This window comes from Mus caroli, chromosome 10, assembly GCF_900094665.2.
Source record: "Mus caroli chromosome 10, CAROLI_EIJ_v1.1, whole genome shotgun sequence".
NCBI classification, from domain to species: domain Eukaryota; kingdom Metazoa; phylum Chordata; class Mammalia; order Rodentia; family Muridae; genus Mus; species Mus caroli.
The window spans coordinates 3,774,135-3,799,260 of record NC_034579.1 but is presented as its reverse complement, the minus strand read 5'-3'; the positions used below and the strand labels follow the sequence as shown (position 1 = coordinate 3,799,260).

Genomic DNA, 25,126 nt, shown 5'->3' with positions numbered 1-25,126 from the left:
TCCCCTTTGACCCCTCTCCCCTCTCCTACCTCTCTTTGCTTTTTCTTCTTGCTGTGTGACTTCCAGGTTGAGATTATTTTTCTGAAGGTAGAGTCAAGATGATACAGGTTCACAAAGTCACCAAATCTGTGGGGTTTTCAGTCTTTAGTTCCTTGAGGTCATTATGCTCTTAAAACTGACAGAGGACCCAAAGAGCTTTTAGATGGATTTATGTGAATTATAGCTGTCAATATTAATTACCCCCAGCAGAAATTTAAATTGAGAAAACTATGATTTGAGAAAATTGAGAATTAAAATTGAGAAAAATTATGATTCAGTAAAATGGCTGTAATGATGGCAACAGAAGTAGCATGTTAGTGCGGGAGGCATGTATGTATTCATGTGTGTGCATGAATGTGGATGTGTAGGGACAGGTATGTGAAGTCGGAGGTCAATGTTAGGAGGTTTTCTTCCATTGTTCTCCACATTCTTTTTGAGACAGCATCCCTCACTGGATCTAGAGCTCATTAATTCAGCTAGGTTGCTTTATCAATAAGTTCTAGATATTTGCTTGCACCCCCCAAACTCTGTGGTTACAGATGTGAGCTCATCTGCAGAATACCTTTGGGTGACTGTGTTGCTAGGCATTTTCTTCTTTTATATCTGATCACTTATGTTTCCTCAGGGGAGTTTGGTGTTTGGACAGAGGTGACACAGTAGATTAAGAGAAGCAGCCTTGGGGCTGGAGAGTTGAATCTTGAGGTCTTGAGTTTGAACCCTTAGTACTCATGAGCCTGTAATTCAGGTGCTGGGGAACAAAGACAGATGGAGTGCTGGGATGTGCTGTGGAGCTGGTCCAGCTGACTGCATCACTGACTATCTTCGTAAATCCCCTTACTCCCAAATAAAGTGCAGTCACAGGTACTGTGAGTAGGAGTTCCACATATGGCTTTTGGAGGATACAAACTCAACCTTAACCAATTCCTTTAGTCTTTGGCTGTTTGAAAATGCTTTATACCATATATGTGGTATATATGGACATATGCATTTGTATATATGTATGTATATGTACATGGAGGTCAGAGATTAACATCTGGTATTTTCCCCAGTCTCTCTCCATCTTAAATTTTGAGACAAGTTTTTTTTTTTTTTTTTTTTTTTTTCTGAACCTGGACCACATCAGTTTGCCTTGACTGGCCAGCCGGACACAGGGATCATCCCATCTTAGTCTGACAGGCATGAGGTTATCATGGCTGACTTTTTATGTGGTGCTGGGGGTCTGAACCTGGGGTCTTCCTGCTTGCATTGTGAGCACTTTACCCCATCCCTTGTTTTTGCTTCCATTTTTGCACAGTGTTCTTAAATTATTGACCACCATCAGTGCTGAGTACAGAAGGAGTCTGAGTCTAATCAAGTTTCTAGTTAAAATAGTTAATCTTAGAAAGTGTGGAGAAGAGAGGAGTAGCTAAAACTTTGTTGCAATAACATGCAGACTGTGGGATATTGGTGAAATGGAAGGCAAAGGAAGGGAGGGGGTGAAAAGATGGCTTATAGGATAAAGATGCCGGCTGTCAGGACAATCAACCAACTTTGATCCCAGGGATCCACACAGTAGAAGAAGAGAATTGAATTGGTTCTTCAAAATTATTCTTTGACCTCTGTGTGTGGTCATGATGTGCATGCCCATACACATTCACATATATGTGCACAGCAAACAAACAAACAAATGACTGACTGAATGTATGAATGGATGAATAGCATTTTCAAAATAAGGACAAAACCAAGGACTGGAAATTGTAGATCAAACGATGTATAAGGTGGAAAAGATAGACAAGATGTAACTATATGTTCAAAAGGATGTTTTTGAAGAGAGGGTACTGTAGATAGGGCATAACTTAAAGGAAGGGGGTCAGAATGCTTTTTGGCAAGTTCTCTTCCTTGCATGGTTTCACGCTGTTTGCCTGTGATACTTCATTGAGTTTTGCATCTGTTTGTTTTCTTATAACCATTTTCAAATTAAAAATATACAGTAATAAAACAACAGACTGCTTTGGGACATGAATTTTTTGTTTGGATGCTGGCTTCTCTGTGGTTAGTGTTATTTTGGGAATGTTAGCTGCCCTGAGCTCACAACACATCCCCTCACCCCACCCTCGTTCTCTCTTCACACCTAGTGCCATTCCATGCTTTGAGGGTTTGGGTGGAATTATGTGGACACCAGAAATCCACTACTCTCTGCTACACATCACACCTTGGAAGTGAAGCGTTCTCCTCTCCTGTGTGAGGAGCATCCCAGGAAGAGTCCTAAAGACTTAGCCAAAGAGTCACTGGATGCAAACCTGGGGGTCTTTAACAGTGAATTCTTTGGCTAAGTCTGTCAAGACAAAGTAACATGAATTGAGCGAGTTAGACAACAGTCCCACTGTTTGATGCTTCTGAAGGCTGAGCATCTAAATCAGGATGTCTATAAGCTCAGTTCCTTCTTGGAGTCCCAAGGATGCTCTTCTTGCCTTGATGATGGACATTTTCTTTCTGGCTTTTAAAAACCATTGTCCTCCCATTGTCTGTTTGTGTGTCTAAATTTTTCATCTTGGATTAGGGCTAACCCTGATCTCATTTTCACATGATTGTATTTTACTATTTCCAAATCAGGTCCCATGCTGGGGCACTGACCCAGAGTGGGTCAGGACATTGTCATGTCTTTAACGGAGATATTCTGAGGTTCCAGCTACTTGGCACAGGGTCTAGAAGGCTTGCATGGGTTCCAAGTGAGCCTTTCCTGTTAGGTACAGAGGTGCCTTTCGTTTCCCCCATAGGGAGGGCCAGAGCCAGAGAAGGGACACGAAGGCCCCACACTGGTGTGCCTTGTAGCAGTGTCCTCTATAACATGACATATGTAATTAGTAACTGTGGTAAACATCACCCTTCCCTTTCCCTCAGGTAGCTCTGTAACCTACTGCCAGTAACCACCTCTGTTTGTCTGGCAGCTTTCTTTGACTGATATAACCTGCTTCATGCCAGGGAATGGATTCTCCCCTGGAAAGTCCAGATAAAGACTGAGCGGCCTTGGAGTAGGAATGCTTGGAAGCATAATTCTGAGGAAAGGAAAATATGTGGGTTTAAGTCAGACTTTCCTCTCTCATTTTAATGTTTTAATAAAAGGTATTTACTTAATGTGGAAAATTAATATTATATATGTATATATAGCTAATTACTATATAAATATCTATTATCTATCACTTATCTATCATTTGTCCATCTCTATCTACTGTTTTACATCTAGCTATCTATCTATCATCTGTCTATCATCTATCTGTCTATCTATCTACCTATCTATCAACCATCTATCAATCATCTATCTATCTGTCTTCCTAACTATCTATCATCTATCTACTATCTCTCTCCCTCTCTCTCTCTCTCTCTCTCTCTCTCTCTCTCTCTCTCTCTCTCTCTCTCTCTCTCATCTATCTATTCATTGCATAAGTCTGTGAGCAATGCCTATCAAGAATGTTTACTCTAATGGTAGCTTTCTTGGGCTAGGGAGGGTTAGGTGACAAAGGTAACGTAGGAGACTGTGTTTTATCTAGTTATTTTCTTTCTAAAATGAGTTCTTCACCAATGTTTTGGGGATTTTTGAGGATTTGTATCATGATTTTTTTTTCTCTATATTTTAGCTTATGAAACCACTGACCAAAGGACAAATGTGGCCGTTTCTTGACAAATCCCATCACACCACATATTTATTTATGGCCTTCTCCCTGCTGTCACTTCTTCCAAACACATGACTGTCAAGTCATTCATTCCTTATCTCCACAGACAGCAATTGTTCATAAGGACTAATTGTCCTTTTCAAGGTTGGTGTACTGGCTAATTTTGTGTCAACTTGACACAGCTGGAGTTATCACAGAGAAAGGAGCTTCAGTTGGGGAAATGCCTCCATGAGATCCAACTGTAAGGCATTTTCTCAATTAGTGATCAAGGGGGAAAGGCCCCTTGCGGGTGGTGCCATCTCTGGGCTGGTAGTCTTGGGTTCTATAAGAGAGCAGGCTGAGCAAGCCAGGGGAAGCAAGCCAGTAAAGAACTCCCTCTATGGCCTCTGCATCAGCTCCTGCTTTCTGACCTGCTTGAGTTCCAGTCCTGACTTCCTTTGGTGATGAATGGCAGTATGGAAGTGTAAGATGAATAAACCCTTTACTCCCCAACTGCTTCTTAGTCATGATGTTTGTGCAGGAATAGAAACGCTGACTAAGACAGTTGGAGCCCCCATGATTGGTTTATAGTTTTCACATCTCTACTCATTCACACCCTCTCATTTCCACAGTTCTGTCTCTTGTTGTTTTCTGCCCTCTAGGACTATTTTCTCAGGGATATGTCAGCCAACCTGGTTTTAACTCAATCAACCCACACAAGACCTGGCATTTCCTTTTCTTCTTCTGAAGTATCCACTACTGCTTGTGCAATTTGCTTTAACTCAATACAACCCCAAAGCTGTAGTTACATGACCTCTTCAGTCACGTTCCATAAGAATAGGGTAATAATCCAGTTTACTAAAGTCACATTATTTTTTTTTGAGCAGGTTATGTTTTATTTTAGAAAAAAATCTATCATTATGATATCTATAAATGCATTTCATTGATGCCTCTTGTACAATAGGGGATGGTGGTAGACATTCAACCTTTTGTTGAATGCAGAATGAAATAGCCATGAGCCTTTAAAAGCTGCCTTAGATTTTCATGACAAAATGCACTGTGAGCACTCACAGAGCAGTGTTCTTTAGTGTCCCTTGAATGCAAACACAGTAGACGATACCAACACTGTGACAGACAAACACAGAGAAAAGTGTATTACTGAATAAAGAGCCAATTTAGCAGAGAAAGTATTTGGCTGGACATAGTGAAAAATAATTAGATCCATTGAATAGGTCCTTGGATGCAAATAAGAAAGCTTTGGAGACAAAGGAAACTCACTGTCCTGTCTCCACAGCCTCACCATTGCTGAAGGGTAGCTGCATGGTTTATTTTGGCCACTCAAGATTTATTATGCTAATGTTACTGCCCCTCTGCATCTTCCAGTTATCAGTATAGTTAATCAGGCTGACAGACCTTTTAGTCCATCTTCCCATACCAGACTATAGATGTGGAGTTTTGCCTGCATACTCTCGCTCTCAAATGTGGGAGTGTAGATAGCCTGGCTAGTTTAGAACTTACAATCTTTCTGTCTCAGTCTACTGAGTGCTGGGATTATAGATGTATACCAGCACATCCAACTATGAGTATATTTATATGTTCCAGAATTATATTTATTACCCTGATAGGTTTAAAAACAAATTAAATGATCTGCTTCAGAGATTGCAACATGAGCTCTGTCTTCTAATTAGCTTTAATTGTCAGCTTGGCACAGCCTAGAGACAGACAGCTGAGAAGAGGGCCTGGATTGAGGAAATGCCCAGACCAGATTGGCTTGTGGGCATGCTTGGGGCTGGGGGATGTTTTGATTGTTAATTGACAAAGCAGGACACAGCCCACCATGGGCGGCACCATCCATAGGCAGATGGTCATGGGCTGTATAAAATAGCTAGCAAAGCATGAGCCTGAGCTTTTCTCTATAGAGAAAAATCTCTTATAAGCATCACCTGTCAATAATAAAAAAAAAGCGTATGGCCAATGGTCTGAGGCAGGAAATAAGGAGAGGGACATCCAGCAAGGATAGAGTATTCTGAGCAGTAGTCAGAAGCGGGAGATACACCCGGGAAGGCTGTGAAGATGTACCTAAGACAGAGAGAGGAAACCAGCCAAGTAGCTGAACCCAGGTTAGGATAAAAGGGATAATAAGTTAAGAGCACGTCAGAGAACAAGCCGAAGCTTACGGCCTAGGCGGTTTATTAATAAATAGTCTCAGAGTTGTTATTGTTGGGAACTAAATGGCCAGGGGGAAAAATTGCATCTTTTTTTTACGTTTTTCTTCTTTTTTCTTTTGGTTGCTAATATATAATCAATTTAGGATTCCTTAATGAAACTACTTGATACTTCCTTTTTCATTTCTGAGAGAGCTTGTGAGTATGTGCTTACACATCATTAATTCACACTTATATTGAACAAAATTCATTTTCTGGAATCATATGATCTGTGGTTAAAGTTAAATCCTTGCATACTTTGATTTAGCTAGAATACCACTCAAACATATCAAGACAGTATGTTGAATAGGATAAACATGCAATTTTTATTTGGTCATTAAAAAAAAAATGTCCTGTGATCCGCAAAGCAGAGGGTTTGGGTGGGATGTCTTCTGAGGTCCTTGAAACTGTAGTTCCTGTGTAGAACCTTATTATACAGCTTTTCCTGCAGAGACGTGAACAGATCTTCTCCGCAGTAGGACACTGTCGACTGAATAAAGAGACCATTCCACCCAAGTGTATCTTGGTGGGCTAGTGAGCTTCCTGAGGTCACTTACAGGAACATAGTGACTCAAAGACAGCTGTGTCCCTGAACAGTCCACCCCAGCATCGACAACAACTTAGGAAAACTGTATACTTGCCCAACTTGAAAGTTGTTCAATCACAGAGTCTCCTGTCCACCAGCAACTGTTTACTGTTTGCTTAATTTTGGGGAGGGGTCTTGTCAATATCCTCATTTTCCCAGCTTAATGAGCCTCAGGAGCCCTGCAGGCTTTCTCAGTTTCCAGGGTCCTCTCCATCTCTCTTTGTCTTTCAGGAGGGAATGTTTCAATGAAGTGGAAATAGCTACATTAAAAAAGTCCCACTTAGGGTTGTTGGCAGATAAATGTTCTAAAATGTGCTAAAAATCTAAAATTGTGGTTAGTTAACATTTTAGTCCGGAAAGCAGGTAGGAGACGATGCATGGTTTCTCAGTATAAAATAAGCTGAAGAAATGAGGGTAAAGGAAGTATTGTCAGGCTGCTTGGTTGAGGCTCTTGTATGCGTGAGTGGAATTGCAGAGAGACATGGCTCTGCGGCTCCATATGTGTTACAGGGCTGACCTCTTAGTGAACGTATGAAATGGTACATTTGGAGTTTGTCAAGTTCGCCTTGTCTCTAGGACAGGATTCCCTCTGGGCAGTCTGCCATGACTCCTTTTTTTTTTTTTTTTTTTTTTGAGACAGGGTTTCTCTGAGTATCCCTGGCTTGTCCTGAACTTCTCTCTCTAGACTAGGTTGGCCTCAAACACACAAGAAATCCACTTTTCTGTGCCTCCTGGGATTAAAGTCATGTGCCCCCACCACTCAGCAAGAGACTCTAATAGTGTGGCAGCTTGGCTAGGGACTGACCAGGACTTCACCTCTGGACTTTTAAAGACAACAGGCTTTGGCTAATGAAGTTAAGTTTCCCCCTCTTTTTTTTTTCTCAGAAAGGAATGTTTTTAAGTTTCTTAGTGTATTAATTAGTAACTGAAGGTAACACCATTCTGTAAATCACTCCAATTTTGCAAAAAAAAACCCTGAAATCCCCAAATATTAAAAAAAAAAAAAAAAAAAAAAAAAATAACTGTAAAACCCAGTGGTACAGGAAGAAATGAGAAAATTAAGTTAAAGATAATTAGATAAACTTCACACTGTGTCAGCCACACTAATGAGATGGGGCAGGACAGTTCCCTTCACATTGGTGGGGAGTTCAGCACCACGGACATCTGAGACCCCTCTGGGTGTGAACTGATAAGCAGAGGAACAAGGATGCCAAGAGTAGGAAATGAGAGATGCCGCGGATTACTGAGGGAAATGTAGCCTTCCTCTATCTTCTTGTTCTTGATTCCTGGGGGTCAGTGAGGAAGCCTCTCTGGTGGGGTTGATGAGGGAGTCTCTCTGATAGGTTGGTGGGTGAGGGAGCCTCTCTGCATAGTCTACTGGTTCTAACCTTCATTTTTTCCAGAAACACCTCACAGACACATCCACAAAGGAGCTTTACCAGCGTTCTGAGTGTTCCTTAGCTCATACAGTGATGCTGAAAATAAACAAGGGAGCTGCACCCTCAACTGGAAAACAAGTTCCGTCTGATGACTGAAGATGAGAATGAGTTTCTCTGTGTGTTTTATACTTCTATTGTTTTAAAAAACGATATTAAGTGAAGTCCTCAATTTGATAACCAAAGTATGAATCATGATAATCGCAATTTTGATAGTTCTGGTATTTGCATATCTTAATTTTGTTGAAAACTCTAATTAGGAGGAGGGGGACCTGGGATACATCTTAGTAAAAGAATATTTGTCTAGTGTAAGGCACTGTGCTCAGTCCTCAGCACTGAAAGAAAAAAGTCCATAGAAACATACCAAGTTCTGGAGCTGGCTGGAGAATTCCTTCATTAAAGCTCTTGCCTTGAAAGCAACAGGACCTGTCTCTGCCTCCAAGTGCCACCACACCCAGCTACTATTTGGCGTGAAACGGTCTTACAAAACATCTCTGTTAAACCAAATCAAGGAAGAGAAACATAATACAGAAACAATTATCTGTCTGTCCTGTTAATATTAGCAAACTATAATATTCAATTCTGTGTTTTATTTCTAATGCTCAAGATTTACTTGGAATAATTTAATTTTAAAAAAGAGACTTACAGTGGTCTCTGTGCTTTTACACTCTCTGCCTTTGTCTGTCGACATCAACATGTGTTTGAAACAAGGATCACTGAGTCTGGAACCGACGGTGTCCATATTTACTTGTTCAGAGAGATTATGAATCCTATGAAGGTACATGGAGCTGTAGAACAACAGGTGGGAATGGTGTTCTGCTCTTTTTAGATACTCTGCAACCTGATAGCTGCAATAGAAAACATCATGCATCCAAGGCTGGGAGTTGGGGATAGGACCCATTGTCTCGTCTATGCAATGTTCTCCTATTAACAGCTTTCGCACCTGAGGGTTAAAAGGCTTAACTATTTGTGGGTGCTGCTTCATATAGTAACTCTTCCAAAGTGTGCCTCTAGATCAGAGGTTCTCACCATGTGGGATGTGACCCCTTTGGGGTCTTGTATCAGATGTCCTGCATAGAGGAGATTTACATTGTGATTCATACCAGTAGCAGAGTTACATGGTTGGGGGTCACTACCACATGAGGAACTGTGTTAGAGGCACGCAGCGGTAGGAAGGTTGAGAACTGCTGTTCTAGATCCTTGAATCAATGACAGCGGTCCGTGTTTCTTTCTCTTTTTTTTTTTGAATCAGCTCTTCTGAACATGATTTCAAGTAGTGGAGACAGAGGATGAACACTTGCTGGGCTTGTGCAAAGCTCTGGGTTCCTTTCTAAGCACTGGGAAAATAAGTTAACAAAAGGAAGCCTGGTGGGTTACACTGCTAAAAGCTGCTAGCTTGGAGCCTGAGGCAAAGGATCATAAGTTCACGGTTTACATGGGCTACACACCAAGTTCAAGGTCAGCTTGGGCAATTGACTTAGACCCAGCCTGAAATAGTCCCAAGGAGAATGGACATCCAGATTTTTTTTTTTTTCCAAGACAGGGTTTCTCTGTGTAGCCTTGGCTGTCCTGGAACTCTCTCTGTTGATCAGGCTGGCCTCAAACCCAGAAATCTGCTTGCCTCTGCCTCCCAAGTGCTGGGATTAAAGGCGTGTGCCACCACTGCCCAGCAAGATTTCTGAATGATCAAAAGAATTCAAATAAATAAGGCTGCATTTATTTCAATGAAAAAAAAATGTTTGAGAGCTTTACTGCCTGGATTATCTGATGGGACGCTTGTGTGTTTAGGGAGATAATTTCATTACTGTGGTGTGAAGAATCCAGGCCCATTGGAGCTGAGCAGAGACAAGCTAGTCAGCAGCCGGGGTAATTTCCCTGACTCATCACTTTGCTGCCAGGTGACATCATAGAGAACACTTGCCCCCTCTGGGATATATGTCTGGTGGAACTCGCAGGATTACTTGCTGTCTTGAAAGCTGAAAGAGAAACAACATGAGTCAATTTATACCTGGGAAAGATTAACTGATTCTAAATAGTCTGATTTGGAAAAGGAACACTGTGACAGAAAGACAACCATCAAAAGAAGGAAAAGCATTGGAGCAGCTGGCCTTTGAATGCCTCCACATTTCTCTCACTATGGGAAGTGTTTTGAACTGGGAAGGGGCTCAGAGTCTTTTACTTGTGTGCTTATTCAGTAGTTATATTAATAACTTTGTCTCTAAAGTACTTAGGTCCTACTTCTCAACTAATACCAATAAATTTTGAAGAGACTCAAATTATTAATGTGAAACTGATTCCCAAACTCGCTGGTCCGTGTCCCGCTATACCCGCTTGGTCTTTGTCTGCTGACTAAAGGTGACAGAAGAAAACCCTTCCTGGTAAAGTCCCATGATATCCAAGAGTTATTAGCTGTGAAATTTTTAATCTTCTTCATACTCAATTCAGTATGGCAGGAGCATTTACAACATATTTTGTTGATTGAATAAATGACCTAAACACGAAAGGCGGCTGGCCAAGAAAAGGAGAGGCAAGGAAAACACAGAAGAGTGGGTTCTAGTATCCACACTGTAACATATCAAATTCAATCAAAAGCTTTGTCCATTTCCTAATGTTGGAGGAGCCCTGGCAAGCATCAAGGCAGAAAGGAGGAAGGGTGCCCCTGCTGAAGAGTGTGGGTACCAAGGAACCACACCACCAGGGACAAGCAGGAAGAGAACTGGCAAGTGTATAACTGATCACTTTTGCATATACATCAATTTCCATAGCTGCTTATCTAAAAATCCCTCCTCTTTGATGTGCCAAACTTTCTATATAAAGTTTACATCTGGGCTGGCAGTCAGCACACCCTAGAACTTTCACAGGCTAACAGCTATAATTAAGGTAGAAGGCCTTATTTACATAGCAATTAGCCTGCAGGACTGGAGGAGTAAACATGTTGCTAATTCATTTAGATAGTTAATTGGTCAGAGATTTTTAACTTGGCTTTCTTTGCATATTCTGTTTATGCGCTGAGTATAGATTGTGTTATCTGTGGGATGAAATTCAGCAAACTGGACTCTGGAATTCCAGCTTTTAATGCAACAGATGCAAAGGAACAAGAAAACATTGTCAAACATCAAGGAAAATTCTACAGCGAAAGCATTTGATAGCATTTGCTCCTCTTTGTGATTCCAGGGATTATGCAGCCAGATTCATCGTCTATCAATTTAGTTACTACTGCGTCCCCTTTGGAAGGCAGCACTGTTTATAGATGAATTACTTGCTTGGTCATCTAATCATATAGCTATTTTTGAAACTGTAGGCACAGTTCCCACTGTGCAGAGGTCAAGATGGTTAGGGAAAGACAGATGTCAAAGATCATTTCTTAAAGAGGGCAGCTACTCTACCAGGATTTTCTCATGGCCTTTGTCAAGTTTCTGGGTTGGGTAATTACTCTTGGTTAAAAAAAAAAAAATCGCTATTTTTGATAGTTGTACCTCTCCATTGCATAGACGAATTGCTCAGGAAGGCTAAGACAGTGAGTATGCTGTACACCCAAAACACTCACTATACAACAGACAGCTGGGTGCTAGCAGTGATTCTCACGTGTAATAAAGGGCAGCTATCCCAACAGAGGAACTATGAACGCAGTGGTTGGAGCAGGGAAAGCAACTGCGGGCATTTACTGAATCAATAAACACTAGCCACTCCCTGACTTCAGAAGGTAAGTAGTTGGACGAGGAAGAACAGATCCAGCTCAATACACCCCAAATAACAAGCAGCTTCCTCCTTGGATAGGGTTAATAGTTGCTCAGGGGAAGATGGAAATCAATAACTATAATTGAAAGAAGACTTCACTAGGGGCCAAAAGAGTGTCTGCATGTGTGTGGGAGGGAGGTAAACACCGGTTATAGGGTTTTCCCCAGACCCGTGCTCTGCTTCCAAATTGAGGCTTGGAGTACAGAAAGGGCTTTCCTCTCCTTGTCAGAGGCTGAACTAGGCAAGGTTCTCACTTTTTTCTTTTCTTTTTTGGCTCGCTGACAATTTTCGCCTCAGGGTTAATGACTAAATCTGAATCGAGCGTTAGGTCATTTTGAAAATATGACTATTACATTATGTCAAAACACAACTTGAAGAGCTGCCATTCTGGTGTTATTAAACCGAAGAGTTGATACATTGTAGCGGCCTTGGAGCAGTGGTACACCGCCATCCATTTGTCCAAAACACACACAACTGGCCTACTTTAGGAAACTTAAAAGGCTGAATAGCTAAAGCGAGATTGCGACTCGAAGCTTTTAAAAACGCGAACAGACACATCTCAAACCATCAAACAAAGACAAAAAAACCTGTTTACAGGATTCAGCTGCCACTAAGCTGGGACCTCTTCGGAGCCAAGAGACTCTCCAGGACTCAGGCTGCAGCTTCAGCCCAACCCTTAAAGAGGAAAAGTAGATCCCTGGCGTCCGGAGCTGGGACGCAGGAGGGAAAGCAACCGGAGTCTGCGTCATCGCGGCCCCGCCCCTCTCACGTGTTGCTCCCGCTCCGCCCCGCCCCCTCTCTTATTCCGGCAGCGCCGAGCGGAGCAGAAACTTTGCAACCCGAGCGCGCACGCTCCGCTTTTTCCCTCCGCCCGGGCGGCCCGCGACGGTGGCGCAGGAGGTGGGACCCGCTGGCGGGAAGGCTCGAGGCACGGGCGCACGCGGAGTGGGGACCTCGGGGACGGACACCGCTCGCAGGAGCCGCGGAGGGCCAGCCGACCTAGAAGTTCCCGGCCAGAAGAGTCCCACGCCAGGGCAGCCCCGGCCTGGGGTTTGAGGTTGCAACCTGCTCCCGCTGCTGCGGTGGTTGCGGAGAAGCAGCTGTAGCAGAGAGCGGCGTGGAGGGAACTGCATCTGGACAGCGGTAGCTGCGGGGAGCAGCGGTACCGGACACAGCTGTCCCGTGCGCAGAGACCCAGGGCCGCACTCCCCTCGCAGAACCGCAGCGCGATGGCCGGCTGACTGCGGCCATGCAGGCTTGAGCGGACTCCCGGCACACGCAGGGGACAACCACGGGCGCAGGCTGCAGGACTCTGCTGTCGATTCCCTAGTCCAGCGGACAGCGAAGCTGCTTACCATGGAGCCCGTGACCAAGTGGAGCCCCAAACAAGTGGTGGACTGGACTAGAGGTGAGCGAGCCGTGGAGGACCCCCGCGCTCTACAGCCGGGGAGATGGGGCGGGCCAAGAGTTGGGCACTGGAGTGCTCTGCCCCTCCTGCCGGCGACAAAGCAAACTTCCACTGAGCAGCTTGTGCGTCTCTTTCTGGTGCGCCTGCTCCGATCGGTTTCTTTCGGTGGGGGTGCGCGTTGTCTGCAGCCGACGGGACACCTATATTTAAGTCAGGGATGGCCTTTCCGTGGAAGATTGGATGGGAATGTGGGGCTTGGGATTTGGCGCCAGGGCACTCTCTCTGCCAGCTCGGGTACGGTGGACTTGCTGCCTGTAGCCAAGCGCAGAGGCACAAGGCGTCTTTGTGTGGGTGACTGCCCCTGGGCCTGGATCTAGTAAAGGCTGCGGGCCCAGAGCAGTTCGCGGGCGTGACCCGGCAGTTGGGCAGGTAGACCAAGTCTCCTGCGGCCAGCCCAGCCTGTTTGTTTGGGTTGGAGAGGGCGAACGGGCTTTCGCGCCTGCGAGGACCCTAGCGCCAGGACTCCCGCAGAGGCAGGGACTCAGCTCTGGAGGCGCCAGGACCCCCAAGGGCGCAGCGTTTTGAGGCCAGTTAAGCACTGGGAGGGAGCCGAGTGTCTGGAATACAGTCTGGTTCTGTACAGTGCTCGGGTTCTGTACAGGAAACTCAGTGGGTGCTGGACGGTGTAGCAGGAGTGGAAGGGTCCCTGTTACTTTATCTTGGCTCTCTCACGATTGCTAGGGATAGTTGCCAGTTACTCAGCTCTCTTTGACCTCTTTCAATAGTACAAAGTTTACCGAAATCAACCAGTGGAGTCCCAGGGGTCCCACCTCCTCACTTCAACATCTGTTTCAAGTCATCCGCCCCTGCTCCCAAACCCCCATTGGTCTTCCAGGTGAAGACTTGACTAAGTGCTCTCTCTCCCTTTGTTTTTGTTCGGCTCAGTAGATGTGAGTAGTCAGTGATGCTGGTGTGTTCAGATTATCTTTCAAACTGCCCTACCCATGACTGTGACAATGGAAACCCCATCCTGTCATTTCTCAAGCTAGTGTCTTATATAGGTCACTGGAAAGGGGCTGTCCAGGTAGTGAAGAGTCTGGTGTATGTCCGATTATCCCTGGCTTCTGGAGGAAAACACAGAATACTGTCTTAGGAAGTAGGTTTTTTTCTATGGGCCAGACTTTTCCAGGACTCTCAAAGTAAAGCCATGCGGAAAAGGATGAATACATAGGCCTGAGTGACTCTGGCTGACTGAGGAGTAAAACGTGGTTAGCAGCAGTAGACTTAAGTTGTTTTAAGCCCCTTCCCTTAACTTGAGGTGTAACTTGTAGTGAAGACGGTACCAGGTGCTCCAGCTAGCTTGCTGAGATGAAGCAGATGGCATGCTTGGCTACCATCAAGGGGTCCTCAGAGCCTGCTGAGCCAGGAGCTACATTTACTCTCAAGTCCTTGACATGTGGCTAATTTTTATTGCCAAGTACTAGGTATGCAATGCACAGGGTGTCTGGAGACTCAGTGTGAAGAAGGAGTAGAAAATATTAACGATTTTCCTACTTATTACATATCGATGTGATGGTATTTTGAATAAAATATACTACTAAAATTAACTCCAACTGTTTACTTTTTATTTTCTGAATTAGGGCTTCTACGTTTTGTGGTAACATGGCTCAGGCTTGTGGCTCATATTCTATCTTTGTTGTATGGTACTGTTCTAGTCTCATGAAGAGGTGTCAGAGGATCACGCTGGCTTTCCTGTGGCTCTGCCAGACTTGATAAGGTAACAGAAAAATGGTTAACAGGCACACAGGAGAGAGAGAGAGGCCCTCTCTCCCCTTTGTTTTTTCCTTCATTTTCTCTTACATGGGAGAAAAATGTTAATTCTCATCCTATTATTGTCATTGATTTAAAAGGAAGAAATGTTAAAACACATTTTGGGGTACCTTTGGCTTTAAGGCTTGGATGAGGTTACTTTCATCTAGAAAAACTCTTGTGCTGCCCTGAACGAGCGGCCATGGTTGGCTCAGGACCCCGGATGTTCACTCATTTTAGGTTACATACTGTGATGGCAACATCGAAGATTGGCCTGGATGCTTTGCGTTAGAATCTTTAAATACATACATACATACATAAGAAGTAGGTAAGTTAAAAGGTGGAAATTATTTGTGTTTCGATCTCCAAATAAATAAATAGTATAAGTGTACGTGCTGAACTCTTGACTGGAAGAGGCCATGCTCTTCCAGCTTTCACGACTTATACGTGAAGGTTTCTTGCTGTCATGCTGCATGGGTACTGACCTTGTAAGAAATGGTTGACAGTTGTCTGCATCGCGGGTTGTTTTTAGTTGTCTCTGCTAGTCTCTCAGCACGGCTCCCACTTTGTAAACTACATCCCCAGGAAAAGCAGCTTGTCCTACACATGTCGTCACCCTTGCCGTTCTGTGACTGTCAGTGTGGCAGTGAGGAGCACTGGCAAAATCACCAGCTATAATCAGCCACATCTATAGACCGTGCTTATGTCAATATTACAGTCATGTCCAGAATGCATGCAGGGTGCTGGGTAAACACACCCATCTGGCTTTTATTATTAACTTTTGGCTACATCATCGACGGCTTTACCATGACACGAATAGGTGCTTAGTAAATATTAACAGTCTCAGGCACAGTGTTGGGTATTAGGTAAGCATAGGCTCATTTTAATATGTACTACCACCTCTGAGGCAGGAACCGCTAGCTCATTCGCCACTTGAGAAAATCAAGGCATGGAGATGCTCAGCAGCTTGGTGAACAGTGTTTGACCAAGGTGCTTAGATGCTGTTTTATACATTTTCCCAGGATTTTCTTCCCAGGGCAACGCATAGAACACACCAAGAATCTGCAGCACACTTAGGAGTAGGCCCACAGTGTTCTCATGATGTAATTTATTAATATCCTGTGCTGGTGGAGGAGAGCCATCAGCATACAAGTATTTTATTCTACATGGTCTCAATGTGTCAGAAAGAAAACATGAGATGACACGTATCCTATTTCATTGTACCTGTCCAGCCAAACAACTTGGCTAAAGGGTTTTTGTTTTTTGTTTTTGTTTTTTTTTTAAACAAATTTTACAACATGTAGAGGCAGTCCCACAACAGAAAACCAGTGGGCTAAGCAACTGTGAGTTTTAGTTTTCTCTTGTTTAAGAGTGAGGTTGGGCAGCCCAGGAGTTTCTGTCATCCTGGCCTCAATGTGATGTATATGTGGTATAGCGTTTGCTGTGGTCCCTCATCATGGACACCTGTTCTATCCCAGGTTCTTCCTGCGTCAGGCTGGAAAAACAGGCTTAATATCATACCCAGTGACAGCTCAGACTCTTTAGAAAGTTCCCTGTGAGGGGCTGGGGCGATGGCTCAGTGGTTAAGAGCACTGGCTGTTCTTCCAGAGGACCAGGGGTCAGTTTCCAGCACCCACATGGCAGCTCTAGGGAATCCAATACCCTCACACAGACATACATGTAGGCAAAACACCAATGCACATTAAGAAAGAAAAACGTTCCCTGTGAAATCTATTCTGGTCTCTCTTTATCAGTTATCCCATGACCACTTAGGCTGCAGAGGACGGTGATTGCCTTTTGTGTATATATGTGGTGCTGGGAATTGAGCCTAGGGTCTCACATATGGTTGGCGAGTGCTCTCACACTGTGCCAGACTTTCAGCACCCAGTTGGGAACATTGTAGCAATAAAAAAGTTGGAATCTGGTGGTTAGGAAGGAAGGGAGTCTAGAGAGGCAGTGCAGGTGTCTTATCACATGGTACTGAACTTGGGCTATAACCTGCAGTCATAGATGTACTTCAAGTAGGACACCAGTCAGTTTCCTACTTACAGGCCAGCTCTGCTGTAGAAATAGCGTTATATTTTCATTTCTCTTGAGTATCCTCAGGTCAAGAACCTTAAAATAGACGAGGCCTTTGTCCCAAAGCTTGATTTAAATGCTAGCTTTAGGATGCACTTTTGCCCACAGTTATGTCTTCTGCTTTTACACTGTTGAGCAGTGTGGTCAAGAAGGAAAACATTGCTTTGCCCAGCGTCCCTGTCCTTCCCTTGGCTGTGATCAGCTAGAACTGGCGGCTTCCAGTCAGTGTGGTAGTGAGTGAGCACATCTGGATAGCTTTCCTGTCAGAATCCTCCCACTGGCCAGCCAGTGCCCTTGCTAGCTAACATCAGTCACCGTCTCCATCAGACAGTGAAGGGGGCTCTTCCCTTCCGAGGCTTAGTGGGCGGGTGGGTGGCACTGGGGAGCATTTGCCTGTCCTCCACTCTTTCCCTGGAATGCCCGAGCATTCGGCATATTGTATCGTATCCGCAACCTTAGAGGGCCTCACTGTGTGCTCGTGGAGGGGCTGGTGGGTTTCACATTGAGGTCAACTGGTGTGTGATGTTACACTATTGGGCACTGTCATTTCTCCCGACAGCATATGAGGCCATGGTTTTGTCCACTTGAGGGTGCACCTTTTAGCCTCTGAGGTCACTGGAATGGGGAGCTCTCAGGAGCTGTAGGCTCATCCTTTTACCATGTGTCCAGAAACGTCTTTCCGAAAGTCACCCCCCCCCCCCCCATGGTTCTCTTCTGTTTCCCGGGCTCCAGCATTAAAATCTTCTTAATCACCATATTGGAAAAAGATTAAATAAAAGCATTTATGATGTGGTACATGCTGTTTCAAGAGCTTGCTTTAGACACCCTTCTTTGAATCCTCAGAAAACCCAAAGCAGAGAGGTTGGTACCATTGTTAGCCCATATTAAAGAAACAGAGGCAGGAAGAAGGGTGTGGTTGGGGTCATGGGTTTACAAGCAGTGTGTGCTTTGAAGCCTTCATCCATCTCTTTACCTCCATGATGCCTCTCACCAGTCAGAGAAGCTGACTGGCTGGGAGCGTGGGCACCGACATCAGCTCAGTTGGCTTCCGGTTTGTCTCTGGCTGTGTGAGCTTATGCAAGTGCTCCATAAATTGCTATGCTATGTTTTTTATTGCTTCCTTCCCTTCATCCTGTAGCTTCAGGTCATGAACTGTTATGTGAGCAGTGAGGCCTCATAAGGTGGATTCTGACCATGCAGGAGTACTGGTTTCCGCTGGAGAGACTTCTCCGTCAGTTGCCAACCTGTTAGAGGATTGATTGGAGCAGCACTTAGAGTCTATCAGGAGGGTTCTAGATCGGCTGGTGATATGTGCCTCTTGTGAATATGGCAAGCAATTGGTCTGCCTTTCTCTTTTCCTCTGTGTGTGTATGTGAGTATGTACGTGCTCATGTGTACGTGGAATCAGAAGTCAACCTCAGATGCCATTCTTCAGGTGCTATCTGACTGTTTTGAGGCAAGATCTCTCACCAGTACCTGGGGTTCATGTGTCAGCTAGGCTAGCTGGCCAGCAAGCTCCAGAGACCCTCCCTGCTCAGCCTTCCTAGTTTGGTTTTACAAGTGCGCATCCCCATGCCTGGCTTGTTTACTTGGCTTTTGGGGATCCAGTTTGGGTCATCATGTTTGATTGACAAGCACTTTTCACTCACTTGAGCCACCTCCCCAGGCTCCTTGGCCCCTGCTTTAATAGTAACTCAACTTGTAGCTAGGGTAACATTAAAATGGCCCTCTTGCCTCCACCCACACCCACCTGACATCAGGTCCATGAACACTGCTGTTGACCTCTTCTGGCCTTTCCAGACCCACCGTACCTGAATTTTAACAAGATCACATACCCTTTACAGTTAGAGGGGCACTCTTGTGGCACACAGCTGAGACCATGTTTTTAAACTTAGCTGGTAGGCCCTGCCCCTGGCCTTGGGTTGCTGGTCTTCACACGAGCTCTGTGCTTGAGTCCTGAGTACTCACTCTTCATTTGAGGATGCTTGACTGGGCCACTCATTAGGATAGAAAAGCACCTTAAGGCTTCTATTTATAAGCCTCACCTAGCAACAGCAACAGGTAGTTCTCAGCAAAGTGCCTGAGCCCCTGTGATTCCTTATCTCTCCTTGGGATGCTCAGAATGCTCATAACAACATTGGATTGTATGTAGTATGTATGTATGTATGTATGTATGTATGTTCTTTAAGACAAGGTGCTGTGAGGGTTGGTGTTCACTGTGGCTGAAGATAATTTTCATGTGACTCAGCAGTACTTAGGGCAAGGGGGGCCTATGGCCAGTCGCATCTTCTGTGCTGTGACTACGTAAGCGGACCACTTTGTAGCCTAATTTGAGATTTGTGTGTGTATGTTTCGTGGTTGGAGAGAAGAGACACTGAAAGTCATCATTTATCTGGAATAAATTACCAGAACAGTTCTCAAAATTTAGAAGTTTGTGTTGTGCTTAGCTTAGCTGCCCTGGGTTTCGTACCATTGGAGATGGGGAGGGCACTCCTTCCCGTGCAGCCTCAGCCTTCAGAGCCTCCTCTTGCCTGCCCCATCATGGCCGTGCCTGTGTCTCTTCCTGTGGTCATCGTAGCTGGGAGCCTTTGTGGTCTCACCTCCCTTTTCTGTCTTGCTCTCTCTCATTTCTGCTTTCTCTGGGGTTTTACCTGGTTAAACCTGGGCTAGCCTGGGCTTGCATGAACAAGTGCTGTTTTATTTTCATGAGCTCTGCAGAGCCCTTCTTGGTTCCCTGTCTTTAGCCATCTTCACAGGCCTTTCACATACATCTCTGCGGGTGCTGAGTTGAGGCTTTGCAAGAGCTGAACTGTCCCAGATCTGGAGGCTGAGGCGGAGTCTGCCTTGACAGGCTTTGGGTCCTTTGGCAGTCCTCTGGCTGGGACTGAATGTCCCATTCCTGCCAGTCTGCACTGTGGGAAGGAAGGTGTGACTTCTGGGAGCTGCCTGAGGCCTTTGCTCTGGCTGCAGCTCCCTTAGAATCCCTGGTATTAGTTAGGAACTCCACTTTCTAGCAGTTGGAACATTAGCTACCAGTCTCTAAGCTAGTGAAGGTTTGATTTTGCTCTGTTTTGTCAGAAGGTAACTTAGTGATGGAATAAACCATTCTCCTCTGGCTTTCTTATCTGTGTGTGCTTATTTTATTTTATTTTATTTTATTTATTTTATTTTTTAGTGGCGGGATCCAGTCCTGAGCCATGGGCATGCTAGATACTGAGCTACATCCCCAAAACAGTTTTATTTTTATGTTGACTGCCACACTTCTTGTCTGAGTGATGCAGTCTGCACATGTGGCACGTACTTATGTCTTTAACTTTCTGGAACAGTACTTGCAGCTGTCATGGGCCTGTTTGGCACTCGAGTGCTTCATGGAGTAGTCTCATTTAATTGCTTCGGGAGAGAGGGCTAGGCAGGTTGAGGGACGGAAGATGCAGAGTTGAAGAGAGAATCAGACTCAGATGCTGTGTCTGACAAACAGAGGTTGGAAGGCTTTGCCACGTGACTTTGCCAAGTTCCTCTTTGTACTTGTCCCATCTCAGAAAAGGGACAGATCATAACCAACATCTAGGGTTTTGGTTAGAATGAAAAGATACGGTACAGGGAGAACACTTGGCACAGTATGCAGTGTATAAATATCCACACACTTATTACTTATTATTAATTCATAACGCTTCACAGTGAATGAATGGCATATAATGGATGATTTTTATTTAGATATTTAATACCCTTGTGGCTGACTGTCACCTCTCCCATGTTTCATAATCTTCTGTCATCTGACAGCCTCCTTTTTTTTTTTTTTTTAATTGGTGGAAAGGAGGCAAGTTAAGTGGACTTGTGAGCTGTTTTCTGCCCTGTGTTCCTCGTCACTTCCCTTTCCTTTCTTGAGAGGGTCCCTAATGTCCACCAGTCAGAATGGGATAGAAAATGGTTGGGTGGCTTCTTGTTTGAAAATGGTTCAATGGTAGCTCCTGCGGGGGTGATATTCTGTGTTGTGGTAGAAATATGTGCTTCAAATTAATTTAACAAATGAGACTCCCCCACCTCCATCTGTCTGCACAGGCTTGATTTTAGGACTCTTGCATATTAACGTGTCTGGATGCTCATTCTCTCGGGTAAAAATGCCCACTGTTTGCATGGCACCTACATGGGCCCTCCCCTTATGTTTTCAATGGTCATTAGATTATTTATAATATACAATGTAATGGATATGTGAGCCATTGAAACTATATTGCTTAATGATGATGATGATAATAATAACAAAAATGTATGCATATTTGACACAGATAAAAATCTTATTTCCTGCCAGGCAGTGGTGGTACACACCTTTATTTAATCCCAGCACTTGGGAGGCAGAGGCAGGTTGATTTCTGAGTTCCAGGCCAGCCTGGTCTACAGAGTGAGTTCCAGGACAGCCTGGGCTACACAGAGAAATACTGTCTCAAAAAACCAAAAAACCAAAAAAAAAAATTTTTTTTTTCTTCCCACAATGTTGCTTCAATTTGCTGAAGCCAAAGGGGAGGGGAGCCCATGGCTATAGAGGCTGCTGGTGGGTGATTCATGAGCAAGTACCAAGTTCCAGGTGGTGCTCTGGGCCAGGCTATCGGCTGCTCTCAGCTGGATAAATGTGATGTGACAGACAGCCACCACCACACAGGTGAAGGAGAAGATGTCTATGTTAAGTGTGAAGTGAAAACATTAGAGGTATGGAGGAGAGACGTGCAACTGCTCGTGAGAGGCTCCTTTGGATGCTGTGCTCATGGAAGCCTTTCTGAAGAGATGCCACCCAGGTGTGAATGAGAGGAAGGAACTGGCTGTGGACAGAATAGGGAGGGGACAGTTTGTGCCAGGGCCCTGTGGAGTGAATGAGCTTGTTGGGGGGAGGGGAGGGGCCGAGGAAAGGGAGGGTGGTGGACTTGTGGAGAGGAAGGGCTGACAGCTTGGCAGGTGGAGTGGGAGAGGGACCATGAGAGAGAAAAGAGGTCAGGCCATGGGTACATCTCGGACAGGCACCAGAAAACTGTCCTTGGGATGAAAAGCAGGGCCATGGCCTTGTCTGATTTGGCTCCTGAAAGATCGCTCTGGCCCCTTGTGCTAGCAGTGAACTTGGGACACAGCTGCGTGTGTTGCCGTATTCTGGGGTCCGAGTTTTAGACCATGATGTGGGTCATGCTGGACTCTGAAGTCAAGTGTAAGACAATCCATCCATCACTTTAAATCTCAGTGCTTTGAACATCGCATTTGAAATTGAGGCGCCTGTCTAGTTCTTTTCCTCCTACCAGGGTTAGGTGCGTCCTCTGGCCTCCACTTGTCCTGATTCCTATCTTGCCACGTGTGCTGGTCATTCACCCTTCGTCTGGTTGCCTTCACATGCTCTGGTCATGTCATTGTTCTTTTTTGGCGTGTTCTGCTGGAGCTACAGTGCTTGAATTTGCTCATTCCTCTTTGAATAGAGTTTGTGAGAGTGCGCTTAGCCTGGTTCATCTTCTTTGACATCAAATGGCTAATTGAACGGTTTCTAACCTGTGCCCAGGAGGGCAGATGCAGATGTGTTTACTGGGACAAAGCAGCCCTTTAAGTCACAGATCAATAGGCGGAGAAATTAGAACATTTTGCCTTTGAAAACTTTGTAAGTATTTGAGTACAGGAACTGGCAGATCTGCCTGAAAATATTTTGCCCCACCGATGGACTGTCCTAATTTTTACTTTAGGAAACAGAGCCATTTTAGTTGAATAGATGGTATTTTGGGAAATTCTCAGCAAGTAAGAGTTGAACACTTTCTTAAAAAAGAGATTTATTTATTATAAAAGTATATAATAAATTTATTTATTTATCATGTAAGTATACTGTAGCTGTCTTCAGACACCCCAGAAGAGGCCATCAGATCTCCTTACAGATGGTTGTGAACCACCATGTGGTTGCTGGGATTTGAACTCAGAACCTTTGGAAGAACAGTCAGTGCTCTTAACTGCTGAGCCATCTCTCCAGCCCTGAACACATTTTTATAAACATGTAATGTCTCTCCTAATCAAGAAGAGCAAGCAGGGAGGGAGTTGAAGGCAAGTTCCCTTTGAGACCTAGTTTCTGCTCTTCTCGAGAAGACCGGCAGTTATACTCGCCTGATGGTAAACCCCTGTGTTATCTATCCGAAAGGAGGCAATATGGCTACCCGAGTCACGCTGCCCTGAGGAAAGGATTGCAGTGAAAGGAAGCAATCTATTTCCTGTTTTAAGGAGTTTGCAGTACAGGGAAAGTTGATGGTTTCAGGTTGGTGTGTGTGTGTGTGTGTGTGTGTGCAACTGAGAGCGTGTGCTTCCAACTTAAATATATAATAATTGAACAATCTTGAATTTTCTCTGTGTGTGTGTGTGTGGGAGGAGGGACATGGGTTTGTATGTGTGCATGTGTTTGTGCACCAGCACTTTCCTGAGTGTGTGTGTGTGTATGTTTGTGTAGGCCAGAAGATAATGGCAGTGCTGTGCCTCACATTTATCTACCTTGCTGTTTATTTATTTGCTTACTTACTTATCTACCTACCTACCTACCTGTCTATTTGCTGGTCTCTCACTGAAACCTGGGGTTTGCAGTTAGGCCCTGTTGGCTGGCCAGGGAATCTGTGGGCCTGCCTGTCTGCTCACTGCTGGAATTACAAAGGGACCTCACCATGCCTGGCAGATTCTGTTTTTACTGTAGGCTGCAGGTCCTTCTGCCTGCGAGGCAAGCACTTTACTGACTGAGCCATCTCCCTGGGCCCTCTAGGTAATTTCAGATCCCAGTCAACAGGAGAGTCTAGAGCATGCCTGTGGGAACGTAGCCTGTGGTGAGGGGCTTGAACATGTGTGGGAGGGCCTGGCTCCCCAGCGCATGTTGGAGCTGTCAGCACCATCTTAACATGGGATCTGACAGGTACCTGTCACTAGCTGTGAACAGATGACGCATATGTGAGCAGCATTTTTGAAGGTCTCTGTCTTCCTTGAAGCTTAAAACGGTTAAAGATGAGCATCAAGAACATACCTCTTCTCCACTAGTGAGATGCCTAACCACAGAGGGTATAATGAGGCTTAAACTGTGCACACTCAACCGGCTTGAAGCACTTTATACAAAGGCAACCAGTAAAGACAGACCTCTCTGTGGAGAAAAACGTTTTTATTCTTGTTTGTATCTTTTAAAAAAAAGATTTATTTATTTATTATATGTAAGTACACTGTAGCTGTCTTCAGACACCCCAGAAGAGGGCATCAGATCTCATAATGGAAGGTTGTGAGCCACCATGTGGTTGCTGTTATCCAAACTCACGACCTTCAGAAGAGCAGTCAGGCGCTCTTAACCGCTGAGCCATCTCTCCAGCCCTGTTTGTATCTTTATTCTTGTTTATTTGGATTGGGTTCTGGGAACAAGAGACCATGCCTGGTGCCTGCAGATACTTCTCCACCCAGTCCCTTCCTCTAACCCCTCATCCACTCTCCCTTCCCCCATCTCTCCTCCCCCTCCCCCTCCCCATTGTCTTCTGAGTGAGCATTTGAAGAAACCCCTTCCTAGCCAGGTACCTGTGCAGCCTCCCAGTTACCTACACCGCCCCCCCCCCCGCCCTTGAAAGGCTTGCTCAGCATCAGCATCACCTGAGGACATGGGTGTGTCATGTCAGGCCCCAAACTCAGCATCTTCAGGTGATTCTGGTGCAGGCTGTAAGTCTAGAAACATTTTAGTCTGTCCCTTCTCAGAGGGACCAAACAGGAATAAATGACACTAGTCAGGCCCTCTGCATACTTCCTGCTGACAGGTGGCTTTAGGTTGATGCATGATGAGTGGCTAGCGAGATTCTAGCAGGGGTGGTTTTGACATGCTTAAGTTTGTGGGTCACGGGCCCAAGTTCCTAAGTGCTCTTTCTGTGAGTGTGCAGGGGGCAGTTAAGGTTTTTGTCTCAATGGATGCCCAGCTGGCATCTCTGTCCCATGTACAGTGTGCATCCATTGGTTATTGATGTATTTATAAAAAGATAGAGACAGAAAGAATATGTTCTATGGGGGTGTGGTGAGGTGTGGGGGAAGGGGATGTCTCAGCAGGCTCATGCTGAGGCATCCCCCTCCCCCAAGGAAACAGCCACGTGGTATAGTATAGAGTAGAGTTTATTTAGGGCATAGGGAGGGAAGTTAAGAGGGTAGTAGACGCAGAGGAAGGCAAAGAGAGAGAGAGAGAGAGA

General features: G+C 44.9%; 1 protein-coding gene and 1 long non-coding RNA gene across 3 annotated transcripts in view; one reads left to right on the top strand and one right to left on the bottom strand.

Annotated features, from left to right (window-relative positions):
- Positions 1-6,174: 6,174 nt before the first annotated feature.
- Positions 6,175-12,339, bottom strand: LOC110303235. Of its 2 annotated transcripts, none has more exons than XR_003837810.1 (5): positions 12,228-12,339; positions 9,700-9,870; positions 8,541-8,682; positions 8,259-8,388; positions 6,175-6,718 (listed from the first exon to the last, which is right to left on the bottom strand). It is a non-coding gene; the product is annotated as an uncharacterized LOC110303235 (long non-coding RNA). The 2 variants fall into 2 exon arrangements; XR_002378911.2 differs by having other exon boundaries at positions 6,175-6,362.
- Positions 12,340-12,433: 94 nt separating this feature from the next.
- Cnksr3 (CNKSR family member 3) overlaps positions 12,434-25,126 on the top strand; it is a 94,729-nt gene continuing 82,036 nt past the window's right edge. Inside the window, exon 1 of the mRNA XM_021174253.1 lies at positions 12,434-13,040. Coding sequence (XP_021029912.1) covers positions 12,989-13,040 — 52 coding nt within the window. The 5' untranslated portion in view covers positions 12,434-12,988. The remainder of the gene's footprint in view (positions 13,041-25,126) is intronic.